Source organism: Fusarium oxysporum, chromosome III, assembly GCF_013085055.1.
Source record: "Fusarium oxysporum Fo47 chromosome III, complete sequence".
NCBI lineage: Eukaryota > Fungi > Ascomycota > Sordariomycetes > Hypocreales > Nectriaceae > Fusarium > Fusarium oxysporum.
The window spans coordinates 4,508,929-4,526,423 of record NC_072842.1 but is presented as its reverse complement, the minus strand read 5'-3'; the positions used below and the strand labels follow the sequence as shown (position 1 = coordinate 4,526,423).

At 48.7% G+C, this 17,495-nt stretch overlaps 7 protein-coding genes across 7 annotated transcripts; 5 read left to right on the top strand and 2 right to left on the bottom strand.

Moving 5' to 3' along the window:
- Window positions 1–99: 99 nt before the first annotated feature.
- FOBCDRAFT_219422 (uncharacterized protein) lies at window positions 100–2,075 on the bottom strand. The gene is made up of 2 exons (XM_031177681.3): window positions 1,788–2,075; window positions 100–1,714 (listed from the first exon to the last, which is right to left on the bottom strand). Exons 1-2 carry the CDS (start codon window positions 2,014–2,016, stop codon window positions 129–131), a joined length of 1,815 nt encoding a protein of 604 aa, XP_031048814.3. The 5' UTR covers window positions 2,017–2,075; the 3' UTR covers window positions 100–128.
- Window positions 2,076–2,426: 351 nt separating this feature from the next.
- On the top strand, window positions 2,427–4,067 carry FOBCDRAFT_129551 (Alpha/Beta hydrolase protein; the record flags this gene model as incomplete). Its single annotated transcript, XM_031177680.2, has 1 exon — window positions 2,427–4,067. One exon carries the CDS (start codon window positions 2,427–2,429, stop codon window positions 4,065–4,067), a length of 1,641 nt encoding a protein of 546 aa, XP_031048813.2.
- A 570-nt stretch (window positions 4,068–4,637) lies between these two features.
- Window positions 4,638–7,238, top strand: FOBCDRAFT_249151 (fungal-specific transcription factor domain-containing protein). Its single transcript, XM_054703972.2, has 4 exons — window positions 4,638–4,834; window positions 4,889–6,585; window positions 6,639–6,842; window positions 6,894–7,238. The coding sequence occupies exons 1-4, from the start codon at window positions 4,713–4,715 to the stop codon at window positions 7,112–7,114; spliced, it is 2,244 nt and encodes a 747-aa protein (XP_054559947.1). The 5' UTR covers window positions 4,638–4,712; the 3' UTR covers window positions 7,115–7,238.
- A 364-nt stretch (window positions 7,239–7,602) lies between these two features.
- Window positions 7,603–8,781, top strand: FOBCDRAFT_219419 (uncharacterized protein). Its single transcript, XM_054703971.2, has one exon. It carries the CDS (start codon window positions 7,672–7,674, stop codon window positions 8,722–8,724), a length of 1,053 nt encoding a protein of 350 aa, XP_054559946.1. The 5' UTR covers window positions 7,603–7,671; the 3' UTR covers window positions 8,725–8,781.
- Window positions 8,782–9,468: 687 nt separating this feature from the next.
- Window positions 9,469–10,701, top strand: FOBCDRAFT_129190 (uncharacterized protein; the record flags this gene model as incomplete). Its single annotated transcript, XM_054703970.1, has 1 exon — window positions 9,469–10,701. One exon carries the CDS (start codon window positions 9,469–9,471, stop codon window positions 10,699–10,701), a length of 1,233 nt encoding a protein of 410 aa, XP_054559945.1.
- A 204-nt stretch (window positions 10,702–10,905) lies between these two features.
- Window positions 10,906–13,960, bottom strand: FOBCDRAFT_130771 (NADP-dependent oxidoreductase domain-containing protein; the record flags this gene model as incomplete). The annotated part of the gene is made up of 10 exons (XM_059607874.1): window positions 10,906–11,201; window positions 11,252–11,439; window positions 11,646–11,805; window positions 11,854–11,950; window positions 11,984–12,154; window positions 12,292–12,308; window positions 12,748–12,820; window positions 12,918–13,378; window positions 13,429–13,544; window positions 13,692–13,960. 10 exons carry the CDS (start codon window positions 13,958–13,960, stop codon window positions 10,906–10,908), a joined length of 1,848 nt encoding a protein of 615 aa, XP_059466997.1.
- A 1,515-nt stretch (window positions 13,961–15,475) lies between these two features.
- On the top strand, window positions 15,476–17,059 carry FOBCDRAFT_238304 (transmembrane amino acid transporter protein-domain-containing protein; the record flags this gene model as incomplete). Its single annotated transcript, XM_054703967.1, has 4 exons — window positions 15,476–15,773; window positions 15,824–15,874; window positions 15,926–16,907; window positions 16,966–17,059. The coding sequence occupies 4 exons, from the start codon at window positions 15,476–15,478 to the stop codon at window positions 17,057–17,059; spliced, it is 1,425 nt and encodes a 474-aa protein (XP_054559942.1).
- Window positions 17,060–17,495: the final 436 nt, after the last annotated feature.

Genomic DNA, 17,495 nt, shown 5'->3' with positions numbered 1-17,495 from the left:
TGCTGTTTCTTCCTGGCTTAAACTTAGGTCAAGTCAGGTTACTGGGGCTTGACGTGGATAAACATTCATGTAGATAGAAGGCTGAATATTACTAATTTGATTCAAAACATGTTCCCAATGAATACAATTTAACCGCGTTGCCCATTCATAACAGGCCGCTTTGTTTGAAGATCAATACTCCTTCTCCTAATCCTCTCAGCCTCTCCAAAGACACTCTTTACTAATTCCTTTTTATTAACCTTCCCCATAGCATTCCGTGGCAAAACCTCAACAATCTCCATATCCTGCGGAATCTTATACGCCGTGATCCTCGGCTTCAACGCACTCCTCAAACTCTGCAGACTCATCGATTCACCAGTCTTGTTGCTGACAACAACCACAGCTGCGACTTTCTGACCCCACGCTTCAGACGGCAGACCAACGACCGCACACTCGTCGATTTCGGGGAGGGCAAGGATCTCTCGTTCGATTTCGAGGGCTGAGACTTTCTCGCCGCCTGTCTTGATGATATCTGCGCTGCGGCGGCCTTGGATAAAGTACGCTGGTCCTTTTGCCCAGGAGCCTGATTTTCCGACACCAGATTCTGTGACCCTCCGTCGAATGGCGATGTCGCCTGTCTTGAACCATCCATCGGTAGTAAACTCCTTCGTAGTGGCCTCGGGGTTGCGCCAATATCCATTGAAGACAGTGGGTCCACGAAGTTGAATCTCTCCAATACGCTCCTTTCCAGAATGACTATCGATCTCGGCACCATGTTCAATGATCCTTTGAAGTCCGGTTTCGTCGTCAGTTTCCATGAGGCGAGCTTCGACAGATGGCAGTGGCCAGCCCACAGAACCGTCAACACGGTCGGCAGTCTCAAGACCACAAGAAAGTGCCATTCCGACTTCAGTCATTCCGTAGCGCTCGAGAAGTACGTTTCCGCCCGTGAGCTGCATCCAGCCATCGCGGATTGGCTTCGGAAGAGCTGCTGAGCCGGAGATGTTAAGTCGTAGATGCTTTGGAGATACGGCTATTTTGCCGGCCGCTTGCATGTCGTGTGATAAAGATTCGTGGGCTTTCAGCATTCGTGACCAGATCGTGGGGACGGCGGTGAAGAAAGTGACGGGCGTTTTTGTCTCGTCTTTCTGAACACCATTGGTCTTCCCAACGTGGTTTTGAGAGTGGCCATTTGCTTGTTCAGCTGGTAAGAATGGCGCAGCCAGCCTTGTCCAGACAGAGTTCACGTTAAACGGATACATGAACTCAATGCTGCTACCTGCCAGCAGCGGTGTGAGAAGAGCGTTGACGGTGCCGTGGATGTGATGAAGTGGCAAGACATGCAAGAGCCTATCGCTGGGGGCATAAGTCCATGCTTCCAGAAGACACTTTGCTTGAGCTGTGAGATTTGTCTGAGACAGAACGACACCTTTGGGTCGTGCAGTTGTTCCGGAGGTAAAAAGCATCATGCCGCCGCGAGGTTCATCTGAGAAGTCACGCAACTTGACTTCTTCCTCAATTGTAGAAATGTTTCGCGTTCCATCAAGTTGGTAGAACAAGGGGATGCTGTCCAAGCCTTCCGCGAGTACTTCCTCGGCTTTGGAAGCATACTTGGCTGAAGAGATGAGAACGAGGGCCTCGCTGTTGTTGATGATGTATCTTAGTTCAGGCGCAGGGAAAGAAGGGGCCAGTGGCACAGCAATTGCGTTGCAAGCAAGGATGGCCAACAGTGTCACTACAGTAGTAGTCGTCGGGTTAGTCCTGGATACATGATACCGTGGTGGCGAGGTTAGATTTTAGAGACATACCAACATATTCATAGCCACTTTCCACCATGAAAGCGATTCTCTCGCCGGAAATACTAGTATCGCATTTCCCCGTCAGGGCCAGTAGCTGCTCTTTGGCATGCGCAACGCTATTAAGCAATGAGCTGTAAGAGAAGCTTGCGCCAGATTCGTTCTCCACTACAGCGACCGAAGACCCCTCATGCTTGAGGATAGCCTCAAAAAAGGCTGAACGATGGAGACTGATAGTCATTGTCGACAAATTAGATAAGATGAGGATCTCTCGTGAACATGCTGAGACAGACTCTGCGACGTCTTTTCAATTGCTTTAACTCGAGGCTAAGAGACTCTCCCCCAAACGTTGAGGAGCGCGATCGGGGAATCAGCGGGGACCGAGCGGGTCATTTTGCCAAATGCCAACTTGTGATTCCTCTGACGTGAAATTAACTAACGCGGGAGATCGGATATGCAAGATCGGCCTCTAAAAGTAGTTCCGACAGACCCGGCATCTGATCCGCCTGCGAACAAACGAGGGTATTAACTGGTCGATTTGTTGTTGGAAGTAACAGTGAAACCCCAACAATAATTAGATAGCTGAGATTATAGTCCGTCAATCGTGCATGCAATTTTATCCTTGTGATATTGCGTTCCACTTTGATCACCATGGTTGACAACTACATCCGAGAGAGCTATATCTTCAATGCAGGGTCATTGGGACATATCGAAGGTTTAACCATCACTTCTCATGGTTCTCCAGCCGTACACTACTTTGGCGGTCTTCCTTACGCTCTGCCCCCGACTGGACAGTGGCGCTTCCGTGTCCCCCGGCGGCTCCCCAAGGATTACCGATACGGCACAGCAACCGAGCCAGGGAAGTTCACAGATGACACGAGGATCTGCCCCCAGCCTCCAAGTAGCAATACGCCTCACCCTTCTATCGTCAACGAAGATTGTCTGCAACTCAACATCTGGGTACCTGCTGGTCCTCCTCCCAAAGATGGCTGGCCGGTATGTTTCTACATTCATGGGGGTTTCCTTCAAGTCGGTACAAGCAACACAAAGCCGGAAGACCTGGTGTCACTTCTAAGCGAATCTACATTCGGCGCAATCATGGTCCTGCCATCATATAGGCTCAATGTGTTTGGATTCCTCGGGAGCAGGGAATTAGCCGCCGAAGCGAGCTCTAATGGAGAAGCTACAGGAAACTATGGTCTATGGGATCAGAGAATGGCTCTAGAATGGACGCACGAGAACATATCCTTCTTTGGCGGTGATCCTGCAAACATCACAGTCGCCGGTTACTCCGCCGGCGCATACTCGAGTTTTCAACAACTAGCCCATGAGCTATTCCGTGTTCCTGAAGAAAAGGCAATCATAAGACGAGTCGCGATGTTTTCTAACAGCACAGGTGTTAGGCCCAAGGGTTTACAGGATCAACAGCCACAATTCGACGAATTACTGACGAGGCTCGGCATCAATTTGGCTCTTTCAGGCGAGGAGAAACTGACCAGTCTACGAGCTGTTCCTCATCATAAACTCGTCCAGGTCCAAAACGGGATGAGAATATCAGAGTTTCGTGTCTTGGCAGACGATGCTTTCTATCCAGCTGACCTCATTGACAGAATAAACAATGGGGAATTTGCCAGGAAAATGAAGGACCGTGGTATCACTCTGATTAACGGCGAGTGCGAGAGTGAGCATACCATGTATCGTCGCTGGCGCACCCCTCAAGAGTCTTATTCCGCCGTGTATCAACGCTTCTCAGCAGAATTCGCCCCAGAAGTTACAAAGAAGATCATGGACCACTACTGTGGACCCTCTCAGACGTTACCAACAGAGTACGCAAACTGGGAGGACTTCTTCGGGCGCATCTACGCCAATATCCAAGTTCACTATCTTCAACGGGGCTTCCATAACGCCTTATTCGCAGGGGGCCTCGAAGCTGGTAAAGATGTTTTTCGCTATCGATTTGAGAGAAGACTTGACTGCGTAGCGGAGAAGATTCCTGCCGAGTGGGGAGTTACGCATCTCACTGACGTTCCCATCTGGTTATGGGGGTGCGGATACGAAGGGGGTCTGAGCGTCCAAGAGAAAGAGTGGTTGAAGGATTGGAATGAGGGTTTTGCGGCATTTGTTAAGGGCGATGAAGTCAATTGGGGGACTACTAGGCCTAAAGATATGAGAAGATGGAGAAGTGATGGTGGGACTGATGTTTGGGAAGATAGCTCATGGGAACGCGGTGTTGAGTTTTGGAAGCTTGTAAATTCAGGTCATGAAAGAACAGACAGAAAGGCGAGTTATTAAGAACATGACAGTCAGCTCTAAGAACGCAACAGAACCTACCTACATTAAGGACGCCCCTAAGTTGTTTAGATACATATGTTGATAATATTAGATGACTATCATTTCACGATGATTGATAAATTTAATGCTCCATCCTAAGTCCACTACCCTACCCTATACAGCCAAATTTGCACTCTTGACTTGGCGATTGGACGGAGGCAGAGTCTGATAGCAGAAATAGCACCAGCACTCGCATTTAAATCCGGTCCTTAATTTCAAGCCTTGATTCTAGTGCATATATATTATCGACTCCATTTTGTATCTCTCAATTCCTGTCACTGCTATCCCAGCTAGCCAGGCTGAGCATATGACCCTGGCCATAGGTCTGCACTGTACATATGCCCAATACCAATCATCTTGCCTGTGATTGAAGCCGCAAGCCCGCTATAACGGAGGTCAAGAGCCCAGACTCCACTGGGCCCGATAACAGCTCACTGATAAGACGGGGCTAGCGGGGCTCTGTGCCGATATACCCCGCTAGTTCCCAGAAACCTTCTATAACACTGTTCAAGTTCTCCCTCGCTTCCCCGACGAACCCGGCATCGCCGGCACCTCTTCCCTTCCCATTTTCTAACCCCACATTTTGTACTCTCACGTTAGCTCGTGATGCCAGAACAGCCCAGGAAACCATCAGACCAGGAGCAGGATCAATCAGAGACGGGTCCACCGACAAACAAGAGAAGACGTATTGGTTTGGCATGTAATGCCTGTCGGTCACGCAAGTCTAGGTATACTTCCTTAAACTACCGAAATGTGCCTTCGGGGAGCTGACCTCATGGTAGATGCGATGGACAGCGCCCTTCGTGCTCGTCGTGCCTGTCCCTTGGTTTCGACTGCATGTACGAGCCTGGTGATTCTGCCACGAACGTAATTGTTCGCAAAGACTATGTCTCGGATCTCGAACAGCGTGTCAGCTCTGTTGAGCATAATCTCCAACGGTTGAACGATGTTCTCAAGGGTCATCTCTCGCCTTGTAACAACACGAATACCTCACCATGTCAACATGGAAACATCAACGTTGGCCACTCTATGCCTTCACCTGCACCCACTGCACCGGCGAAAGCGTCAGCGCCATCGGGAGCAGGGACAGGGACATGTGCGACAAGCCTAGAAGAGCCTCAGGATGAGGAAGGTATTCCCAATGGGATGGCCATGACGTTTGTCGAAGAAAAGACATCGGCGTTTTATGGCGAAGCCTCCAATATTAACTTCACGCAACTTCTTCTTCGCGCCATCGCGGCTGTGCACCACTCACCGGGCGCGCCGTCTGCGCTTGACAGAGCTTCTGTGTTGGGAGAAAATGTTGTTGCAAGTGTCTCCCAAAGCAAAGGCTCTCTGGGAGGCTCAGCAACACCACTAGACTCACTACCCACCGCCCTGCCATCTGTCGAGGAGATGGACACTTTGCTTGACCTCTACTTCGACACAGCTGGTGTTGTCTTCCCCTTCATTCACGAAGAGACCATGAGAAGTACATACAATGAATGCAGACTCAACGGCTTCACAAGAGCTCGAAGAACATGGCTTGGAACTCTGAACATGGTATTTGCCATGGCGAGTAACTTTGACAGGGACTACACTACATCGTCCAAGAAGCGCTTCGAGAGGTCCAACGCTTTCTACAAAAGAGCTTTGGGCCTTTGCAACGAGCTATCAAAGCGTGTCATAAGTCTTGAGATAGTTCATTATCTCATATTGGTCGTTCTTCATTGTCAGGGAACTTCACGCTCCGTGCAAGCCTGGAACAACTACGGTCTTGTTATCCGATCGGCTATGGCACTAGGACTTCACACCGAGTCCACTGAGAGGTCGCTTGATCCTGTGCAGAAAGAATATCGTCGTCGGACTTGGGTGGTCATATACTGCCTTGACAAAGTGCTCAGCACAGCTGTAGGAAGACCCGCGAGTATCCCAGATGAGCAGATGACGCGGCGAGAGCCAGCATCTGGATGGTCACCTCCGACCTCTGACGCCGCCGATCTACCTGGTGATTTCTTGGCTGTATCATTCAGGATGTATCAGGTGATGAGCAAGTCTCTCGCCATTCAGTACGGTGCAAATCTCGATCACGACGCAGACCCTGATGAAATGGCCCACCTCAAGGCCTCAGGTGAACTCCGAAAACAACTTCGGCTTTGGGCGGCGAATCTACCGCCACATCTTCAACTGTGCGACGTTGAGTCGGATGCTCTTTCTCAAAACACAAAGGCGAACAGACTTCGCGTTATTCTTACGATGAGATATCATAATCTGAGTATTCTCATACATAAACCACTGCTCAGCGCTACGATACGACATTTGTTCCGACAGGATGACACGGCGAATGAAAGCTCATCGTACTTGATACAGCTCGCCATGGCGGAAGCGCATGAATGTGTTCGCTCAGCACAACTTACAATTGACATTGTTCATTCCGTTATCAGTGTAGATTCCACGAGCAAGAACAATCTTGGGGTATGGTATTTCACACTTTACTATGGTAAGTATACCTTGGAATTAGTTATAAGGTGGTCTGCTGATTCTTTCGTCTAGTCTTCACGGCCTCACTGGTCATCTGCGGGCGGTTACTCTGGGCACAACATGGAGACACTGTAGTTGACGAAGCATCCGTCAGCCACATGAAGTTCCTCCTCAGCAAAGCAGAAGCAATATTCCTGAATCTGGATCACGAGAATAGTCTCGTGCTAAGTTGCCTAGAATACATTCGTAGACTCTCGCGAATGTGCGGCAAAAAAGGTTCGTCGCCGACAGTCTTCGTTTCTGGTCATTTTGTTAACACGGCGTTAGAAATTGCCCCGGATGCTGCGTCTGCTATTATGCACGATAATGGGTCGAGTTCTACGGGTTCTGCGGACGCTATGTCTTTTAATCTCGATAACATGGATCCCTTTCAGCTTTTTGCGTCGGAGATGTTTGATCCCGCTATTTTTGAACATTTTCATCAATCACCTGTCGATGGTATGAGTTTTGTGAATGGGTTATGGGAGGGGTTTCCTTGTGGAGGATGAGACGACCACCGCATGAATATAGCAAGTTTGGATAGGTCATGATGTTGCGTTCAATTGATTACAGGCCTCACAATGAGTTTTGGTTTTGTCTCACTTGTACCGACAGTGAACCTATTTGAAGAACCCTGGAACGTTTCCATCGAAATATGTGTTAAATATTATCAAATGTCCTGACTGTTTGAAGGAAGTTCGCTTTCATCCCATCGAGACCCTCTCCTGACGATGAACAAAAGCTTATTGCCCCTCAAGACGGTCTGGACCTCAATAGGCAGTCAGTGTATCACAGCGGAATGGGCCGGTTTAACTCCCCGGCCTACCCCACGTCACCATGAGTCATGCGATCATTACGGGCTTAACAAGGTCTTACCTGATGATAACTAATTCCTATCTACCGGATCCTAATTGCGGAGCTTCGGTCCGATTATTAGATATCCTCGTGTATAATAATTCATTGTTGTTATGTACAAGTCGGACACATCGAATTATATCAAAATTGTTATCAGCCAGCCTATGAAGCCAGGATAATCCCTCGCTTCTCCTAGTCCACTCCTCATACCATGGCGCGTCTCGAAGATCCCACTGCTCTTACTCAACTTCCACTGGAAGAGACCGCCCGTGTGCGATACAGTCCTTCTGAGCTGCAAGACTACTTCAAAACCATCAAACTTGCAAAGAGATTTCTAGACCTCGGCAACAGCGTGTTGAAAGACGCTGCACTCGCCCGAACAAAAGAGCATGGCCTCCCGCTCTTGCAAGCCATAACACGCTATCACACATGCAACGTCCCTTTTGAGAATCTCGTCCTTCACTATGATCCTCACAAGATCGTCACTCTGGATCCTGCGGAGTTATACACCAAGATTGTAACACGACGTCGAGGAGGGCGATGCATGGAGAACAACATCTTTCTCGGCACTGCTCTTCGCTCGCTTGGTTACGAAGTGCGTAACTGCGGTGGTCGTGTATCACGCGCCATGAGCCCGTACCCAGAAGTCCGCAAGAACCAGAGCGCTACTTACGATGGATGGAATCATATGCTTCTTCTCGTGCTCCTGGGCGATGAATGGTACGGCGTCGATGTAGGAATGGGTTCCATGGGACCTAATCTCCCTTTCCCTCTGCAAGACGGATTCGAGACTCTCAGTATCGCACCGCGCGAGATTCGCATTCAGAAACGCTCCATCTCAGAGACATATGCTACAGACCCTTCTCACGGCACAAAAGTGTGGTGTTACGACGTCTGCTACAATCCAGCCGAGAATGAAAAGATATGGACACCTGTCTACTGTTTCACTGAGACGGAATTCCTACCCCAGGACTATGAAGTCATGTCTTGGTTCACATCGACAAATCCGAGATCATTCTTTACCAGGTACATCACTTGCACCAAGATGATTATGGATGAGGACAAGGAGGTGATTATCGGAAACCTCACCCTTTTTAAAGACACTGTTAGGGAGACGATTGGTAGTGACCGTAAGGTTATTAAGAAGTTCGAAACGGAAGAAGAACGCATTGAAGGATTGGTTGGGATTTTTGATGTCAATTTGACAGAGGAGGAGAAAAACAGTCTTCCCCAGGAGAAGAGACTTGGGCAGAGCAAGGTATAAGATGAACATGGTTATTTAGATCGTCAGACCATTTCGGGTAGTATGTCATAAATATCGTAGTGTTTATACGTACCTTTTACACGTAAGAATCGTGCCATGAACAAGATGTTTGGCCATGCTCATGACTCCCTGCCACGCTGTCGTCACGGTCTGCGACCAATCTCTATAACTTCACAAAAGCTCCTTGATAGTGGTTATACATTTGTTTTACAGTTTAGGAATATCCGACTTCTGTTTCGCTTATCATATGTATCTCATCATACTTGAGCCAAGTAATCAAATAGTGCAGGATAATTCCATATCAAATATCTCAATATCTTCAGTGTCGTTGCTATCGCCAGCTGATAAGATGAATCATATAGGCCACATTATCCGGCCTGTCCGTTACTTCCCCGCATCTAACTAAGAGATGCCAGAGCTTCAACATCGGGCCAGTGAACCCGATGCAGACCTTCTGAACTACCGACTAAGATGATGAAGGGAAACCTACTAAGCTAGCTTCTTTACCCCGCAAATAGTTGACCGATCACTGGGAACCAACGCTAGCAAGGCCTTGTCATGGTAAAGATAAGTGTGCCGACTTCGGCTTCTTACCCGGATAACCCATAGACTCGGCCACCTGAATAAGTAACAGATCAATGCAGGATAGCAAGACCCAATATAGTCTCAACACTCAGATTAATTGCTACTTCATAGAGAAATTACGGAACGACATAGAGATTCAGTTGCTGCTGAAACGCAAACATGACTCCCTGTCGATTGCCCCCACCAGTCGATATCGCCGACTCGCCAAACACCGTTGAAGTCTACATCATAGACACAACGAGCTTCATGAGCGGGTTCCCCGCCTCAACCTTTGTGGAACCTCTCGTACCTGGGTTCGACACAATCAACGTCGGATCATACTCCTTCCTCATCAAGCACCCTGGCTCCAACACGAAATATGATACTATGGTATTTGACCTCGGCGTGCGAAAGGACTGGGAGAATCTCCCAGAGACTTTTGTCGCCGGTATCAAATCAAGTGGATGCAAAATCGAGGTGCAAACAGACGTCGCCTCAATCCTACGCGAGAATGGACAGAGTCTCGATGACGTTGGGGCTATTATTTGGTCACATTGGCATTTTGATCATGCTGGTGATCCACAAACCTTTCCAATGAGAACGGATCTTATTGTTGGTCCAGGGTTCAAGAAGAATATGATACCAGGTTACCCCACTCTGAGAGACTCGCATGTCAATGAAACAGCGTGGGAGGGTCGTGAGTTGATAGAGATCGACTTCAAAGGAGAAAGGGGTCTGAAAATCGGCAAATTTGAGGCTTATGACTTCTACGGCGATGGAAGCTTTTACCTCTTGAGCTCACCAGGCCACGCAGTCGGGCATATGTCTGCTCTAGCTCGCACAACTACCGATCCCCCTTCTTTCATGCTTCTGGGCGGTGACATCGCTCATCACTGTGGCGAGTTCAGACCATCGCCGTATACTCCCCTACCCACGATGATCTCTCCAAACCCTCTCGGCCGAAATCTCTCCGCTTGCCCCGGAAGGCTCTTTCTCAACATCCACCCTTGGAAGGACCCAGAGAGACCATTCTTTGACCCAACAACAGAGCCAGGATGGCACCTAGAAGCGGTGGAGGCAAAGAAGAGTATTGACAAGCTGATCGAGGCAGATGCCTACGATAATATCTTTCCTGTCATGGCTCATGATATGACCCTGGGTGAGACGGTAGAGTTGTATCCAAAGAAGGCTAATGACTGGATGGTGAGAGGTTGGAAGGAGGCGACTCGGTGGGGATTCTGTGGAGAGTTTACGCCAATGGAGGAGATGGATACTAAAGGACAGCCAGCGCAGATTACGGGGTTTCATGAGATTCACGAGTCGACAGAGGCTGGTTCTCAGAAAGTGTCGATTGTGCATCTTGAGTATAAGGGGGAGGAGAAGAAAGCGGAGCTCCACAATCTACTACTATGATAATCAGATAACTTGGATTGATACCTCTCTCCAATATAAAAGAGCATATGTTGGATTGAATGCATTACTGTAGTGCGAAGGGCTGTTCAATCTCATGACATATGAATGACGGCTCATGAGAGAAGTACCGCATAGGACTTGAGTCGTCAAGGCAAGCCTAATAAACAAATATAACATAATAACCTATGCACGCCGACCTGTTGTTTATTTACCAATGTTCCTCATGGCGACCTCATTATACCTATCCCCCTGCGGTTTCAAAGCATCAACCAACTTCCTCATATCCCTGATCTCCTCCTCCGTAAGCTGTATATCCCTCGACGCAAAGTTCTCTACCAAACGCTCCGGCTTCGTCGTGCCCGGGATTGAAATCATGCCCTGCGCTGCGACCCACGCAAGAGCAACCTGGGGCAATGTACACTTCTTACGCTTGGCGAGCTCGCGGAAACCATCGGCGATTCTCTTGTTGGCATAAAAGTTCTCGCCTTGCCATTTAGGAACTGTAGAATCTGTGAGCAGATATTGGTGCATGGGGAGTGGCAAGACTGACTCTGGCGTCTGTAATCTTCGGGGGCAAAGTCTTCGGGCGTTTGGTAGGGGAAGTTCTCTACGAGCCATCCGTGGCCGAGGGGGCCATAGGCTATAAATTCGATGTCGAGCTCACGGGCTGTGTCGATCAGACCGTCGGTCTCGTGAATCGTTTCGAAAGCGGAATATTCTGCCTGGACGGCGTCGATTCTGGCGACTTGTTGAGTCAGCCTTGGTGTTTCTATAGATTAAATCGGATGCTCACTTGAGTTTGCATTTCGCAGCGTCTCAGCAGAGCATTCAGATAAACCGATGTACTTTGTTTTGCCTTGTTTACGGAGGGAATCGAGAGCAGGGATGGATTCTTCAAGTGGTATATCTGAGGGCTTCTGTCAGCATGTACTCGGCTAGTTGACCTCGGGGAGGGTTGCTGACTCGGATCCATGCGGTGGATATAGTATAAGTCTGGAGTAAACCCTAGTCTTTCGATTGTTCCCTCTATATATGTCGTGATATGCTCAGCCGAGTTGGTCACTGATCCGTCTTCAAAAGCAGCAATACCGCACTTTGATGCAACTATTACAAAGGTTAGCCAAAAACAGCCCCGGAAAAGAAAAAACGTACTGAAAAGTTTATCGCGACACTTGTGCTTTCTGATAAAGTCACCGAGGATCTTCTCATTCTTTCCAGGACCGTAAGAAACCTTGAGCCGAATGGTTAGCTGTCATTGTTCAAGAGAGTCAACGATACGTACAGCAGTATCCCAGAATGTACACCCCTGTTCCAATGCTTCCAGCAACACGGGCTCAGCCTCATCGTAACTGAGGTCATTGCCCAGTGCGAAGCTGATGCCCATAGCACCAAAGCCTGGCGTAGGGACTTGCAAGTCTCGGAAGCGCATTGACTTGACCATTGTTGGTGTTGGCTGTGTGCACAGGATGTGGTGTCGTGTGAGGCTGACTGAATTGTACCAATTCGAATGCGAGTGGTAGTACCGTATGACGAGTTTAGCCTCTCTTTGCAAGGAATAAGGGTATTGAAGAGCTGAAAAAGAACGCTTACCGGGGTTTTCATTCCGACTACGCGACATATGGAGTGCTGATACAGTGTTTCGGCAAGCACCGGGATTCAAATCATTTCGGGGAGCACCCGGCTATGGCGGAATGCGTTATCCCACGCTAAGCACAACCGACTTCGTGCGTGTCACCGAGACCTAACGTTAACAGATAAGGTTCACCGAATCTGGGGTAGAATCCTTGCCAGCCAAACGAGGTAGGTTACCCGCATAGTTCGCTTGAAGCCAAGACGAAAGGTCCTGCCCATTTTCTGCCGACGATGGCGCACGGAGTTTCTTAGCGATATGGAGACGATAGCGCGTCTAGTCGCCTCAACAGTTGAATTCTCGAATTAAGAACATTTGTTGGATAGTATTCTGTCTTTGTTGACCATCAACAAGAAGTTGTATCTCTTGCTTGACCCTCGATAGCCCTCAGCATGTACCCTGTCTTGTAAGCCTACTTCGTCCACTTAGGAAGGCCTTGACAATAGGTCGATATGCTAGCAGGAGGCTCAGTGATCTGTAAATTAAGTGCTACTACATAAGACTGTTGTATTAGCCAGCTATAGCTCTCTACAGACTCTTAACCAATTATCTCACAGAAGTCAATCGTGTTGAAGCTGGAAATGACCCTTTGTAACTTCAGAGCCGCCAATTCTAGTACCGCTTGAGCGGTAGGCCCATTTCGCAACGCCTTCACAAGGCAGAAGGCATGCATCTGTCCTTCAGCCTTTATAACAGATGCATCAACCCCGAGGCCCTGTAATCTTTGACCAAAGGCTACGCCTTCGTCAACTAGGGGGTCAACCGCTGATAGAAAGATAATGGTTGGAGGAAATTTTGACACGACATCGTCTGGGAGATGTGTTAGAGGAGAACCCAGCGCTGTTTCTCTGTCGCTTTTGTTCGGGATGAACGTCTCAATCATCCAATCCATTGTCGCCTCCGGTAGGAAAGGCCCGTCCTTGAATGTGGTGTACGAGGGATACTTCTTGTGTGTAACGGTGACGGGAGCCCAGAGAACGATCTGACCGATTGTGGCGGGCAGTTGTCTTTGCAACGACATCTGCATCATGGCAATGGCCATGTGTCCTACAGAGGATCAGCACTTAGTCGAAGCTGGCTTATTATACACAACAGACCTCCAACACTATCACCAGCCAGAGCAATGGTTTTGACCAAAAGGTTGTACTGCTTTCCATGACGAATCATATACTCCAGAACTTCATAGCTCTGCTCAAATGGGAACGGAAACGTTCTATGTGGTGCAAGCGTGTAGTCCGGAAAGACTATGGCAGCTCCAGTTCGCCGAGCCAAGTCCTCGACTAACACGGCAAACGATTTGGCACTTGCGCATATCAGCTTGATTGACATAAGTAGTATAGAAGCAAGGAGTCATGCTTACCTCCCCATGACCCAGCCGCCACCATGAGTGTAAAAGATCATTGGAAGTGGCTTGTGAACCAGAGCCTTTGGTCTAAACAGTGTCACAGACGTCGGGCCATATTTCCCCCCGACTTCAATTGACTGTGTGACAATATCATTCGCTGGTTCATGGCGCTGTAACTCCTCCAGACTCTCAAATGCCTTGTCTGGGCCCCCAAGCTGATGAGGAGCAGGCAGGGCATCGATTGCGGCCGCAAATTTGGCGTTGATGGGGTCGAGATTAACCATGGCCACTGAATGGACCAATGAAAGAGGCTATGAGGAATTTATCTTCGTCAACGAAAAACAGTCACACCTCAAAACACAAAACAGACTTGAGACTATAAGCCTCTCAGTGTTCCCGGCTTGAGCGCGGCATTGCTGGATTTGATGGGTTTAGCTTCGGAGGTTCCATTTAGTTGCCGGAGGTTCCCCAGTTCCCCGGTATCTCTACGCTTTCATGCCATTGCGTGGAGTCTTCCCCGCATCCGTGGTGTACGCTAAAGAAAAGGGCCCTTACTTATCTTGATAAGGTTCGGCTTGCCATCTGGGGAGTGTCAGTAATGTCAGGCTGGATGTTGCTTGGCGCGGTACAATCCCTGGGAGCGGACACTGTGGAGATGACAAGACCTCATGACGGTACTGGTGTTGGGTATTGCTTCTGGCCATTGGATACCTCGACAAGAGCATCAATTCCGGCGGGACCTTACAAGGGCCGTTTCGACAGTGACTGGAATACATAAATGAATTTTCAGTCATACCATTCTACTCTAGTGAGCCGTAAACATGTTCCTCGCAAAGCTCGAATGGGTGTCTTACTTGGCGGTGTATCAATACAGGGCTTACATGCAAGTTGGAAACTCCAAAGGTGGCAAGTTCATATGTCTCTAGCACCAAGCTCCTGATTTACTGTCTTTGGGATCCGACCTTTCAGACGGTCCTTTCCTTATGCAACTCTTGACATTGAACCCCGGACTAGCACAGACCCCGAACGGCCACATTTACTAGCCCAAGGTCTGCTTTTCTGGGTATGCAAATAATAAAAAGCCGCCTGAACCGATGAGAGCCATATCCTAGAGAATAATGAACCTAACTTGAATGGTAGCCGATGAAGCCGAACATATGCTTAGACTAAGATAGAGTCAACGATACAATATATCAAGCCTTTATCAGGTAACCACGGGTAACCGTAATCCGCCAAAGCTTCAAGTGAAGTTACATATAAGCGAGATTCTGGGGTCGTCTAACCGACTCCCACGGACCAGATACCGGGTTCGCGGTCGGATATCCCGACATCCCAGACTTGACCCCGGTAGCGAGTCTAGCCCACTACAATGCCCCATGATGAATGACCGTTATTATGGTATCAGATTAGGAGATAGAGGTTATCTTTCATACCTGGTATCAAGATGCCGGAGCTCCTGTAAGATGAGTTACTCTTCAGGTTTCTCGAAACTGTATACATGCAAATGTGTAGTATATACCTATAACTCCAGCGCGCTCATTGGTCAGGGAGATGTGCTTTTTCTTGCTTATTCGCTGTAGGCTACTTTTATGCTCACCCCCCAATCCGAGTCAGTGGCTTATCCCATCGGTTGGGATTCATCATTTTGTAGTTATCTCTCTAGCGACAGAGCTAAGACTGCCCCCGCTTTACTCCAGCATTGCAACAGCCCATACACTGACTCCCTAGCCCAGTAAGGTATAAATACCACTATTCACTTCTTCATCCCATCATCCCCAAGCTGCACTCATCTTCCGACAATGGCGTCTCCAACAATCTCTTCCATGGACCAGTATACATCTCCCTCCAAAGACGAGAAGATCTTACCGCATCATGGTGAGGCTGGTAGTTCTGATACCGAGAAGGGAGAGTCGAGGGAGGTCTTTCAAGAGAACGTCGATGGAGTTGAGTTCAGAACCGTCAGTTGGCAGCGCGCTACTGTGGTGTTTCTCAAGATCAACTTCGCGATGAGTATCCTTGCCATCCCTGGCGCTCTTGGTGCGCTAGGCTCTGTCGGAGGATCTCTATGCATCGTTGGATACACTTCGCTCAACGTTTGTAAGTACATGCATCAATCCTTGAAGCTTGACTAACGGTTTTCCATTTAGATACCGCTCTTGTTCTTGGCGATTTCAAGCATAATCATACCGAATGTCACAGTAAGCAGCAAGGACCCGACCGAGATTGAACAGTCGCTTATACCTGTCTAGCACTAGCTGATATGATGGGCCTCATCTGGGGTCGTTGGGGTCGTGAACTTGTCGGTGTACAGATCATCGTCGCTCAAGTGCTCATCTCTGCAGGCGGCATAGTCACATCAGCTATCGGTCTCAACGCACTATCAGATCATGGAGCATGCACCGTCGTCTTCGCCCTCGTCTCCGCTATCCTCATCACGCTCTTCTCGTCGATACGCACATTCGCCCGTCTAGGTTGGCTAACCTGGTTTGGCTTCATCACATTCGTCCTCGGAGTTTTTATCTTCGTTGTCGCTGTGACGCAAGTCGACAGGCCAGCTGCAGCTCCTAAAACGGGCGACTTCGAGCTCGGCTGGGCACCAATTGCGTATCCGAGCTTTGTTGTCGGTATGATCAACGCGACAAATATCTTCATCAGTACCTGCGGCTCTTCCATGTTCTTACCTGTCATATCTGAGATGAAGAGACCGCATGATTATCGCAAGGCTTGTCTTGTGGCTGGCTTCATTGTCGGAGCCATGTATCTCTCTTTCAGCCTTGTTATTTACAGATGGTGCGGAACTTGGATCTCAACGCCGGCTTTTGGCAGTGCCGGTCCTCTCATCAAGAAGATCGCTTACGGAGTCTCTTTACCCGGACTTATTCTCGGCGTTGGCATCTATCAACATGTCGCTGCCAAATATGCCTTTGTCCGCATATTACGAGACTCTGAGCACCTGCAGGCCAATACATTTACTCACTGGAGCACTTGGCTTGGTATCAACCTGGCCCTGGGAACTGCAGCCTTCATCGTGGCGGAGGCGGTGCCGATCTTGAACTACCTTCTCGGCTTGGCCGGTTCTCTTTGCTTTGCGCCATTTAGCCTGGTATTTCCTGCGCTACTGTGGATGTATGACTTCAAGAGCTACAAGACTGGGACGCTGGGTCAGAAGGTCAAGTACGCCTTGCATGTGCTCATTATGATTCTTGGCTTCTATATGATTGTGGCTGGCACGTAAGTACTGACTTATTCTCTATTTCCTTCCGTGTGATGTACTAACCAGACATTCCAGTTACTCTGTTGGCATTTTGATCAAAGAGGCATTTGACACTGGGGCAATTGCCAAGGTCTTTGACTGTGCGGACAATTCGGGTTTCGTGCAGTAAAATCGCACTGGTTGTACGGGTCACATGCCAAGTCATGTTCTAGCTTACGATCTGGCTTTACAATAAGAGATGGACCACGGATAAAAGATGAGCAGAGACGCTAGCCTTTGTAAATCTTTTTATGTAGCGTGTAGCCTAGACAGAGTCGCCAAACACTAATTCATCTCCTTTATCTTCATATGTACTGTCTGGTCAATTGCCTATAGACTGGTTTTGTCGTCCTCACCTACGATCCCGGACGTCTCGCGCGTGACATGAATCGTCAACATGCTGTGTTGTAGTCTTTCAAAATGGTCTATGTCTAAGATAGTTCGAACCTCCTGCCAACTTTATCCTGATTAAATAACAAACGGAAACATCGGATACAGAATGGGAATCAGTGTCACAAAGCAGGATCACTTTTGATTTGGAAAATACTGCTCTTCGAAGGAGTGTG